General features: G+C 39.9%; 1 protein-coding gene across 1 annotated transcript; it reads left to right on the forward strand.

Annotated features, from left to right (window-relative positions):
- Window positions 1-759: 759 nt before the first annotated feature.
- On the forward strand, window positions 760-10,697 carry LOC117303826 (beta-1,3-galactosyltransferase 1-like). Its single transcript, XM_033788208.1, has 2 exons — window positions 760-836; window positions 8,960-10,697. The coding sequence occupies exon 2, from the start codon at window positions 9,074-9,076 to the stop codon at window positions 10,376-10,378; it is 1,305 nt and encodes a 434-aa protein (XP_033644099.1). The 5' UTR covers window positions 760-836; window positions 8,960-9,073; the 3' UTR covers window positions 10,379-10,697.
- Window positions 10,698-13,085: the final 2,388 nt, after the last annotated feature.

Consider the following 13,085-nt stretch of genomic DNA (forward strand, 5'->3'; position numbering starts at 1 on the left):
CCCCTGACAAGAGGTAATCGAACGATCACACTCGCCCCTTGTGGTGACGGCATGCACGCAAATCACCCCAAGTGTCCCTCTCCACACAGGGCACTGGGGGCTCTGACCTAGGTGAGCCCCGTCAAAGCTATTCGAACTTTACCGGGGCAGACCGGGGTCGACCCAGGGAAGCTAAACGAACGCACCCATTGCATCATGGTAGGCCTAAGTATAATTAGGTGAGGGTTTTGGTAACATAATTATCCCCGCAAACTTCACCTATTATAAATTCAGATTGTGTTGTTAATTCTAGCTAATTCTGAGGTCTCGAAATCAAATTCATGGACAATTTCTTCTTTCTCGAAAACTACTTTACTTCAGAGGGAGCCGTTTTTCACAATGTTTTATACTATATGTTTGAATGTTAAAGCCTTTATATACACTTTCGGTACAGTATTTACAAATAATTTGCAGGGCTTACAGAAGGTTCTGGTGAAAGATTTTCTCTTGAAATATATTGTTCCATGAAATGGTTAAGTTCGAGTCTATTGCCAGTTAGATTCCACTGGCCACGCTCAAATGGTAGTCTGAGTTTTTCATTCACACACCTGTATAGGCAGCAAGGTGCGGAAGGCCTTTAAGAAATATTTAACATGTCTCCTCGCAGCCACCATCTTTCTTGGTACTGCCCCAAGTATGCTCGCTGGTAATCGCACGATGACTTCTACACGAAGCGCATAGATAAGACACTGTGTATGTTACACGCATGTACAATGTATGGTGTATGGATGTACATTACACCGTACACAACCACGCATAATGCATTTTTTAGTCAACATCCGCCGAACGATGAGGAGGTGAGTTAAATACCGAATTTTTACCTAAAGTTTTTACAGATTTGCAAAGGATTGGTGTCAATATCAATAATACATTGTGTTCACTGAAAGGTTAAGACATATTTGTTGCTTGTGTGAGGTAGGGATGTACTTAAATAATGATTGACACACGATTTCATTTCTGTTTTTATAAACAGTGTACGGTCCATTGCGTAAACCCAATTGCTCTATTATTATATACACAGCCTACACTACAGTCATTTGACCAGTTCGGGATCATTGACCGGTTCGGGATCACTTCAACTTTGCAACAACCAAATAATTATATCACTTCTCATTATACCCATCATCAGCAAATGAATTATGGCCGTTTTCCTGAAGGTTGTCTGCGAAATTGAAAAATTGTGTGTTTAAAAATGTTGGTTGAAAAACACTGGTAAAACTTCTTACCTTTAGAATTGGAGTGCCGGGGCAAAAAATATTTATGTAAAATGATAAGAATGTGTAAAAATTAATTCCTGTAAATACTGTGCAGTCATCTTGTTTTTTTGAGGAGACGCAGGCCTGATACTTCACGGAGGCAACGGAGGCGATTGCCTCCGTTGCCCCTTGTCATTGCCTTGGTGCCCTTGAAATGCTCCAGTAGAAATTTCCTCATAGGGTGCCCTTTGCCAAAGAGAAAATGCCTTGGTGCCCTTGCCCTTTCAAAAACGAAGCATACAGCCCTGGAGACAAAGTTACAAAAATCTTCTTTGGGGTGGGCAACTTACCCTTGACCAGTTCTGGATCACTCAACATCTCATTGCGTCAAATGGTGCCGCACTAACTTACTAAATAAGGTAAAATCATACTACTGCAGTAGACGGTTTTTTTAGTCGATTTTGAGAAACATTACTTCAGCAAACTTTTGTGTGAGAAAATTAAACTTGGAGGGGTCAATAATGCTTTTTAGGTTCGCTTCACTTCTTTATTTGCCTTTGCTGTTGTTTTGTGGTTTTGTCGCTGGGTTTTTGCGCTGCTATTGAAGACACTTGCATGACATTCACTAAAGAAAGGAAGTCCAAGTCCATGCCAACACACCTCTGAAGTTTCGTGTCCTTGAGAGACAGTTTTATGAATGGGAGTATGGGTTTGCAATAAAGGGCACTCTACTGATTCAGAATAGATTCAACTGATCCTGAACTGGTCAAACAGGTGACGATACTTTTCTCAAAGCCCCTTCGAAAGGACTAATCTTTTTTTGTCAGTGAATACTTGGTGAGTTTTATGTCATGTTTAGGTAAACTGATAAACTTTTTTGTTTGAGATATCAAAGAGATTGCAACAAAAAACAATGTGAATTCAAAAAGTGATCCAGAACTGGTCAAACGACTACTACAGCTACAGGCATTGTGTTTGTGTAGAGCGGCATTTCTTCATCTGTCGGTTCTTCGGTTTTAGTGTTAAAATGGGGGTGGTTAGTGCCATATATAGCACACTGACATTTGACAGGGTTTATCCCAAATACCGCCTGGTTGATTTTACACAATGGTCGCCTAGCGCAGTATTGCTGTGGTCCCTGGCTTTTTCTTTGTCATGTTTGTTGAAAAATGAAAGACGCTTGTAAACAGTAAAGTTGTATTGTATTGGGTATTGGGTATAATGGGGACCCAGCATGACCATTCATGAACTAACTAGGGCCTGAATTTGACACTTGGCCACATGGCCACATATACCGGAGGCCAGTGATTTAGGGAAAAGTTTCCGTATAGCACCACCACTTTTTCACTTGATATGAAATAATATAGTTTCTTATTTATAATTTACCTCAATGAGATATCCCTTTTTGTAAAAAAGAGTGAAAAAGTGGTTCCTAAACTTTAATATAGCCTATAGGACTTGCCATACGTTTTTTATATCTCCTAGGACTAGTCTAGATGTTAGGACTTTTAGTCGTAAGTCTTTGTGATGGTGAAATCGACCCCTTGGCCATTAAACTTATGACCTGACATTGGCAAGTCTAGCACTGGCAGTCTTGTGTTTTTCCACTCCCTCTTCTACCCAATACCAATTGTCCACTCAAAGTGTTTATTATCGACAGTATATGTAGGCTACTACATGTACACTCGAAATGTTCAAATGAGTATTACGTCCATGGTATTATCTTCTTCCTCCATGGTTAGTTCCACACTGACAAGTGAGATAATCTTCTCTCTAGGTACTTGTTAAAGACCAACAAAAAGTGTAGGTTAAACTCAAGAGTGTAGAGGAAGCTCTTTCTTACGTAGCCCCATAAATAGTGCCAACACACTGGACTCTCCGCTTCTTTCTCCAACATGTCCAATGCCCAGTTACATTCAAGAGGTGAAATAATTTTTCAAAATGCACCATGCCGAGATTTTCCCCCCAGATGTAACACGCCCTAGCTCATTTGTAGAGAGCACATAAACTGTGTTACGTGCGCCTAGTCCATTACAATGTCAAAAAGGAACTAAAGCACGACAGAGACATTTGACAAGGAAGAGTGAAACCTAACCAGTGATTATATTCACGATGATAATTTATTTTACTCAAACAACAATATTTAAAGCAATAGAACAATTAATAATGTACATGGCAGATTTAATACAATTCAAATGAGAGACTCTAAGATTATAGCTACCGGAAGTTTGATGACTGGGTTTGATGTGCTGGTTACACGGTGTCTCTTCTAAATTGACGTCTGGCACTAGATTGGTACATCTGGGGAGAGCCTCAAACCTGGCATGGGTTTAGGCCATCTAGGAAGAGCCTCAAAACCGGGCGTGGGTTTTAGGCCATCTAGGAAGAGCCTCAAAACCGGGCGTGGGTTTTAGGCCATCGGAGCGCAAGAACCGGGTGGTTCAAGCCATCAACATGAAGGAGAAAGAGCACAGTTTTGACTGACTGTCTCTGTGCAAGAACCGGTTGGTTCAAGCCATCAACTTGAAGGAGAAAGAGCACAGTTGTGACTGACTGCCTCTATTACTGGAATATGGCTGAAACACCAACACTGGACAATGGTGTGGCCGACGGTTGGAGTGGTGACACCCATCAATGTATGGGTTGGGCAGAGCCCCTGGCTGACTCAGTGGTGGCGGAGTGATGGGTGTAACCCAGCAAGAGGCATACCCAGTATTTTATAGGCTAGAAACATCACACAATGCAGTGGGCAATTATACTAAACATTGCGTCCACTGCACATTAACAATAAGTTTGGAGTGTCAACACATTAAGGACACAATGTTACATTATGACCGTTGCATAACATCTAACAATACACATTGTGAAACAGACTGACCTGTTTTGCCAAATACCACAGATGTTCTTAAAGACCAACAAATATGTCATAACAAAAGGAACAGGATAAGGGGGAGAGAAAGCCCATCTGTAACAGTCTTCCCCCCTTGGGGAAAAGTTTTTTTTTTTTTTGAGAAAAACTTTCCAATTTTAAGTACACAAAATGCGTGAAATTTAGTACATAACACTAACAGTACCATAATATCTCATCATTCGCATTTATACATTAACGAATTACATTATAATAGCTCCATCTTGGAGGAATATAATCATCACAAATAAAACGCACTCTGATTAAAGCTAGAGCGCCTTTAGAGGCGTCTTGATAACGCATCAGCAATGATGTTATCCTTGCCCTTAACATGAATTACTTCAATGTCAAACTCTTGGAGGATTAAACTCCAACGGAGTAGTCTCTGATTCTGATTTTTCATCTTCTGAATGAAAACTAGTGGGTTGTGGTCAGTGTACACAGTGATGGTTTGGGCAGGAGTACTCAAATATACTTCAAAATGCTTTAAAGACAAAACTAAAGCGAGACACTCTTTCTCGATTGTTGAATAATTTACTTGCTGTTTGTTCAACTTCTTAGAAAAAAACAAACTGGATGATTAAAACTGTTATCATCTTCCTGCAATTTTACCCAAATCCCACATCACTTGCATCAACATACAACTTAAATGGATTGGTGAAGTCTGGAGCCTTCAAAACTGGTTCACTTGCCAGCATAATTTTTACATGCTCAAATGCTTGACTGCATGCGTCTGTCCAAATAAATTTGTTTTTCTTGCTGAGCAAATTTGTCAGCGGAGCAACAACATCTGAAAAGTTTTCGCAAAACTTTCGATAGTACCCAGCCATGCCGAGAAAACACATCAAGTCTCTTTTGTCGGCTGGCTGTGGAAAATTAAAAATTGCTTCAACTTTTGCTTTGACGGGCTGAACTTCACCTTGACCAATAACATGGCCCAAGAAAGTAACTTTAACTAACTGGCTTTTCGCAAGATTTACTGTTAACTTGGCCTCGGTTAATCGTGAAAAATTTCTGATAAACATCGTCGGCGCTATGATGTGCAAGCGCGACATAAACTCTTCAGTCAATGCGTTGTTCTTTACTAACAGTGCCACCACAGCGGAATGTCAATCAGCAGCAAGCAGCATGGAGTAAAACAGCTCGCTTTCTCAGCGACAAGAAAAAGACTAGCTGATTTTAAGTAATAGGGCCAAACAGCTGTTCAAGCAAACTGAATTGGCGCTCGTGATCATGTGCAATGTGACGGTACAAAATTTTAGAAATGTATTGAAAAAAAATGATCTGTATGCAAGAAAGGGTTTAGGCCGACCCTGTAAAAAAAAAAACCCTGATCAAACATACCCAATAATTTAACACCTGTGTACTTTATAATTGAGTTGGTAGAGCGCCGGCATGTTAATCCGGAGGTCATTGGTTCAAATCCCACTCTAGTCAATTCTTTGTTCAACTGACAAAATCATTACTTTATAATTTATAAATCCAGAAGGAATTTTGAAACAAGGGAATAGTTATAGTCCTTCGGAATTTACCCGTCATGCATTTGTGGCGTGGCATGTCCAAGCGGTCTAGTGTGAAATGGACCCTAGGCGCTGGTGTTGCCAGCATCTGAGTGTAGGCTTGAATCCTGGTACTTGAGCAAGGCACAATAATTGCTCCGAAAAGGTTTTGAAGGTAAAAAAAGTGCATTCTGCACTCTGCACTACCAACAAACCAGGCTTCTTTTTGTGGATGACACCCTTGCCTACATCCTTTGGACTGTGAAGTGGGTAACCCTGTTTCAGGCCAAGGTGGCAACGTGCCACTGGTGACAGTTGATGGGTCGACAGCCCAAATCAGGTAAATGTACATGTAGACCTCAACTTGAAGTGGCCGTTCGGCCTTGTGAGTTGGGTGATAAATAACAAATTAAAAATGCCCCGATCACGCCTATCAACAGTGTGCGCCCAGGCCTGGAATTACATACAGGACACGGAGGCAATGGCCATATTGTTGCCCCTGATCTTGGCCTTGGTGCCCCATCAAAAGTTTCCCATAGACTTTAATACTTTCCATTGGAAACGCAAAATGAAAATGGCCTTTTTCTTTCAAAGATGAAATTCCAGGCCTGGCGCCATCTGGTGCAAAGACCCATATAATTTGAGAATAGAAAGCCAGTGAAATGTAACACCAGCTGCTTCCTTACTACAGTATGCCTCCAAAATTGAATAACTACTATTGATAACAGAGGACTTTAACAAAAGGGATCCGGGACAAAGTCAAACCGGGGACAGTCCTCGGTAGATTTTGTGTACAAAACCAATGGGGACGTCTGACAAAAACTATGTTCAAACAATGGGAGAACAAAGAGAAGTCCTCGTCTGCACCATAGACATGCCTGGGTGTGTGTGTGTGTGTGTGTACACATCATCTTTGTCCGAGCGATATCTCAAGAAGGACTTGGCGTATCAATTTCAAACTTGGTTTGTGGATTGGTCATGGGAACCCCCAGAAGTCTATTGTTTTGGAACCCCTTCAGATAAATATTAAGCTAATTATGGCTAAACAAAAGAAATATTGTCCAAGCAATAACTAAAAAGGATTGGGGTATTACTTCCAAACTTGGTTTGTGGATTACTTTAGGGATCCCTCAGGTAAATATTAAGGTCATTCTGGCTTAAACAATAACTCAAAAAGGACTTGGTGTAGCAACTCCAACCTCAGCGGAGCATTTGTGTTGTCAACACACCATTCTTGTTTTACTATAGGCCTAAGCCTTGACTTCTATGCAAGTCACCATCTGGTACAATAAGGAGGGCTTTAAAAAACATTATGCAGTTCAAGTCCTCGATATTAATATTATACAGTTTTCAAGGTTTTCACCACGCACCAGCTAGCGAAGCAGGCTAAATTTCTTACAATACGCAAACAAAAATTTGAAATATTTATTTATTTATTTATTTATTATTATTTTTTTCCCCCACTTGAACAAGAGCGACCTTTCCATTCAAGGGCATTTCCCGGCAGGCCAGATACTGCACTGGTCACGTGAAAATTTCAGATTTTGTGTCATAGCTTCCACATAAACTCAAGAGTTATGAAAATAACAGTGGAACAAGTCTTGAAATGTGCCTCCTTCTTTTAAATATCAAATGATGATGAAGATGAGACAGTGCAACCTCCATTTAATTTGTTCTTCCATTTGGGCTGTGTTTGAATTTTGCCTGCCGGAAGTCCAGGTGCTGAATGTGTGATATGTACCATGCGTCATCGTTTATTACCTGGCAACATGTGTACGTGTACGTAAGGGAACAGAGTATGATGGCTTGGTAATACACCGTATTGATCCTGTTTTTTGCTACGAAAGTCGCCATCTTGTAGGGTAAACCGTATGCTCGTCCAAACGCGTACCCCATGTACATTAATGAAGCACACAGCACGCAACATTCCCAGTTTGATTTCTACGGCACATGCATGCACACAGACACCATGTTCTTTTTTTTGTACGTAGGTCAGATATTTGAACGGTGACGTCATATTCAATATGGTTTATACTCCAATCACATCAAACTCGTTCGCACTATATTCTGAAAAATGAGTGTTGCAAGATGATAGTTATATGCTCGACAAAGAGGGAGTGAGCGGGGGACACGGTTGTCGAGTGATAGTGTTAATAAGAATGTCTTGCACCAAGACTACATTTTTCATGATGGGGGTCGGTATTTATCTGTTTTAAATTGCTACATGTATGTGTGGATGGACTGCTTTGTAAACACTTCAAGTTTCTGCCAAATACCTTTTGGGATTATTGAGGCTAAGCTGCCTTCATGTCCCACAGTCCCATAAACCATTTTAACACACAATACACTGTACATGGTATTAGAATGAATTGACCTTTGGACTGTCTAGTGTTGTGGGTGTGTTGTGTTTACTATTTGACTTCCCAAAACAAATACGTCTGCAAACACAGCAGAAACCTGCAAATTGTACATCGTAGTTATTCCATTGACAGATATTTGAATTCATGTCAGTCCTTACCGAAACAATGCCTTATTAAAAATCATCAACAGCTGCAGTGCTTCTCACACTGTAAGTTTGTATGTTAAGAAATTTGTGTGCAGTACAATGTATATTACCAAATCCTACATCCGTTTTTCTTGACCCTTAGTAAAATCAGCAAAATTTTGTATGAGAAAGCCTAGCCCTGGCGGCCTTACACTTTCGTATTGTACTACAGTGACGTCCTGGATATCAGGGTCCATTTCTGGGGCATTTGTGAGGAATATATGACGACCAAAACCCACCGCAGAAAAATGTATTCGTATCAACCTTGGCTTTGGAATGATGCTGATGAGGACAGGCGGTAAAACAAAATAGGCAAAAGAGCATATGGTGATTTCACACAAATAGAAAAGTGCACCTGTCATTTTTGTCGGCTCAGGACTGTGGTTCGTTACTGCAGTTTGTATGGATTTCATAAAATTGATTACTGAGCTCCTGGTAAATTTAGTTTATGAATAACAGTGGATCAATTAGTGGTTTGAAAAGCTATTGTAGTCAAGAAGTAAACTTCAGTTTCTAGGAAAAATATCTATTTTTGGATGTTGATGTTTTTTGTCAAACAAGCATTTTTCCTATAGCACTGGGACCGATTTGTTGTTTCAGCAGCATTTGGTTGTTTCTGTTGGTCCTTCACGTTGAATATGTCACCGTCTCGTACCCTGTCCACCCTCCCATGAGGTTCTGCCTTCCTCCTTGATACACCTTGTGATTGTCAAAGAGGAATTCCAACGCTGAATTAAAGTGACAGTTTTGTATCTTTGTTCCCCATGTGCAGGTTAGTGCGGTGTCACATCCGATGATGTCAGTGAATCGTAGCAACTAGAAGACTTCAGTGGGTTACTGATGAGATAAGAAGCAACTCTTTCCACTGAAGACCCCGATCTTCGAGATGCATCTCTATCTAAGAAACCTTTTGATCTTAACCTTTGTAGGAACTTTAAACTTCTTCATCTTTATGCTCATCACAGGAAGGTCTGAATTTTTCTTGGGACGATCTCCCATGACTGCAAAACAGAACCACCATCATCATAGCGGACAGAGGGATCGTACATACAAAACAATAGACTCAAAGAATTTCAATTTAGATGATGTTCTAAGATTCAGAGGAAATAAACCCTTACAATCAACAGATGAGAAGAAACTAACCAAAAGTAAAGCTGTCGATGATGTTTTCATCTTCAAGAAGCCAACACGTGGAACTCGTCCTGAGACGACCAAGCTTGCTGAAAGCCGCCCGTCCGTTATAGCAGACTTTATAAACACATTAAAACAAGCTCCTACTATGGTGCATACCAGGACAAGGTATGAGGACTTGTACCCTCCCGCAAAAGTTGAAACACCGATAGCTGAGATAGATAAAGTAGCTCATATTAATCCCCATAATTATAAGCTGATTATTGACGAGCCGAATGCATGTTATGACGACCGTGGGAAACCGCAAGAGACTTTCTTAGTCATTCTAATCTCAACGATTCACAGAAACTTTGAGCAGCGTCACGCTATTCGAGAGACGTGGGGAAGCCCTAAAGAGATCAACGGTAAGAAGATAGTCACACTCTTTCTCCTAGCCTACACAAAAGACAGCCATCTTCAGAAACTGGTCATGGAAGAAAGTAAACAACATCATGATCTCCTCCAGGAAGATTTCGTCGACTCTTACAAGAACTTGACCTTGAAGACCATGATGGGAATGAAGTGGGTAGGTTCGCATTGCTCGCATGCATCGTACTTCATGAAGACTGACGATGATATGTACGTCAACTACGCCAATCTCGTTACTTACCTGTCGAGTTCTAGTACGCCAAAAACAGACCTTGCTTTTGGTTTCCTTATCAACGGGGGACCCATCAGAGACCCGAAGAGCAAGTGGTTCATGCCAAAGGAGACTTACCCTGGGAGCAGATACCCACCGTTCCTCTCTGGGACGGGTTACGTCATGTCCGCTGACGTGGCAGGAAAAGTCTACAAGAAGTCGTTGGATACTGGTTTCTTGTACCTTGAAGATGTCTTTGTGGCGGTCTGCTTTAAATCCCTAAATATCATCCCGAAAAAAAATAAAGACTTTAATAATTGGCGCACTCCCTACTCGTATTGTCGGTATCGGAAGTTGATTACTACTCACATGGTTCCGCCGACGGAAATGACTCGGATTTGGAAAGACCAGCAACGTAAACATATCTATAACTGCTATTAGAGTCAGAGATGGCCATCATTTTTATATGTTCAAGACATTGAATATTTGCAGAAGACAGTTTGTGCTATGATCATGTGCTAGGGAAAGTTAAAACAAGTTTTTACAACAATAATTATATTGAGACCTATAGTATATAATTATTTGGTTTGGGGTATAACACCATGTGAGTATCTACTTTCGTGAGTATGTACATGTTTCGTGTTAGCCATTGGGGTGTCTGGGTGGCTTTTGGTCACCCTGTTTTTCATTTGGACACCCTGTTTTATTTACTTTTTTAATACACATTGTAAGTGAACAATGTGGACACTTTGTTTTTAAGTTTTCTGCAAATTTCAATTCAATTCAATTCAATTCAATTGTTTGTTGTCACACATATAAATACATATACAGTGAAATTCAAGTGGCTTGCGAGTCTAAAAATATTAAAAATTACTGAAATTCCTTAAACCACAAAGGCATGCAATAGCGAACAAAATAAACAGTCTGCGCACATTATGCAGAGAGACAATAACAGGTACAAAATTGCAAACCCCCAAAAAATAAATTAAAAAGAAGTAAGTAACCTTAGCAAATTAAGTAACCGTAGCAAATTAAGTAACCTTAGCAAATTCTGGCTAAAACCTTGTTAAAGGGGGACACATTTCCTTGGATGCAAATGGTTAGATAGCCTAAATACTTTTAAAGTTGAATATAATGATCAACACAAACATGTCTCAAAATTCGACTAACACACAACGCAGAACAGATCAACCACATATTTGGATACTTTGAAGTCGCACTTCTTCCAGCAAGGCATGCTGGGATAAAATGGCGCGGCGAGATTGATCACCCCTGGGAGCGAGGTTGGGTACCCTGGTACAAATCCTGTAGAGTATGCTTTTAGACTGTGTCACCATTTTAGGGTTTTTGCAGAATTCATCTTGCCATTTTCAGTTTGTTTTTAAATAAGATTAAGCACCTGAAATCAGATTTGTACAATCACAATCACAATTGGTATGATATTAATTACTGAAATTATAATTAACTGAGTAAGTTTTAAGGAAGGAGACACGTTAACACTGTAAGTAAAGCTGCACTGCACGCGAAAACACCACGGGATGTTTTGTTAAGGTTTTTTAAAATTTTAATTTTATTCATTATAAAAAATCACCTATTTTTTAGAAATAAAGTGTAAAAATTGAAAGGGACCCGAACTCAGTTTCATAGCTTTGCTTACCGTGGAATTCTGCACTTTCATCGTATAGAATTATGTGCTTTATACGACTTGGTAAGGGCAGACTTCAGCGCTAAGCAACCTGTGAAACTGGAACCAGTTTTTGACCATGATAAAGCCTGGTTCATACTTCCTGCGAAGGGGGAGTCAAATTTTGATGTCACATGGCTGTTTTCGCAACGATTGTTCCGCAGGAAGTATGAACCGTTTTTTTTTCATTGGAATAAACAGAAAGTACATGAACTCGTACTGTCTTACAAAGGACAAGGCGGTTCGAGTTCCAACTTGACATGTAAAGCCCAATTCATACTTCCTGCGAATGCTCATGCGAAAGTTAACTTTGTCACATTTAGTTTGGCTGTTGCAAATTATTCTATTGATGCGAACTTGTGAAGTCAGAATTGGTATCGCATTCGCATTCGCAGTAAGCTTGAACCGGCTTAACTGGCAAAGTACTAAACACATTCCAAATGTTATCATCTGGAACACTGAACATGGTTGTTAATTTTTTTAATTTTTGTGTGCTTTGATCTTAAGTAGTGTGCTATACTTGGTTGACTACCAATTTATTCAAAGTTTTAATATTTGTTTATTTTTAGTTCTCTTTCACATGTTTATGTTTACATGAAAATGCATGTAAAGACGAGATGGAAATTGACCGCTATTTAAATGAATATATATTTTATGACTTTTATGTTAGTTATCGTGCTATCTTGTTTTGTTGTATACTGTATACACATTGTTTATTCTTGTACACTTTGAATTGCTAATTCATCAGTAAATCAGCATGCCACGTGGCTTCAAGTTCAATTCCTGCACTGGATGTATGTACTTGTATTAATTAGACAAGTGGTTAAATTCAATACAATCATGTATGTGGTATGCATCATTTTTGAAAGGGTAAGGGCACCAAGGCATTTTAGGTAAAGGGCACCTTTTATGAGGAAATTCTAAAATTCTACTGGAGTATTACAAGGGCACCTGTCAAGGCAAGCCTGCTACTTCACGGAGGCAACAAAGCCTTACCTCCATGCCCCCTTGTCGTTGCCTTAGTGCCCTTGAAATGCTCTGCAGTAGACATTTAAAGTTTCCTGATAGGGTGACCTTTACCAAGGAGAACATGCCTTGGTGCCAGTGCTCTTTCAAAATGAAACGTACAGGGCTGACAGTGCAATGACCAGGGGGCATGGAGGCAATCGCCTTTGTTGCACCCATGAAGTATCAGGCCTGCATTGAGTTGACCTTTGGACTTGTAAACTCTGACCTTGATACGATCATTGCTACCATAGGGTTCAAAGGTTCTCCGAAGGATTTTTTTTTTTAAACTAGGGGATTCTTGACAATTTTCAATTTTGTTTTTTGAACTTGTCCGAAGTGCAACAAATTGAAATGAGGTCCATGGTATCATTTTTCATGAAAATTGTATAATTGATATTAGAAATGCTCTATTGTGCAATCCTGGAGCATTGTGAATGTTTTTTTTTTCTTCGTATG

The sequence above is a fragment of the Asterias rubens genome, chromosome 20, assembly GCF_902459465.1.
Source record: "Asterias rubens chromosome 20, eAstRub1.3, whole genome shotgun sequence".
Lineage (NCBI taxonomy): Eukaryota > Metazoa > Echinodermata > Asteroidea > Forcipulatida > Asteriidae > Asterias > Asterias rubens.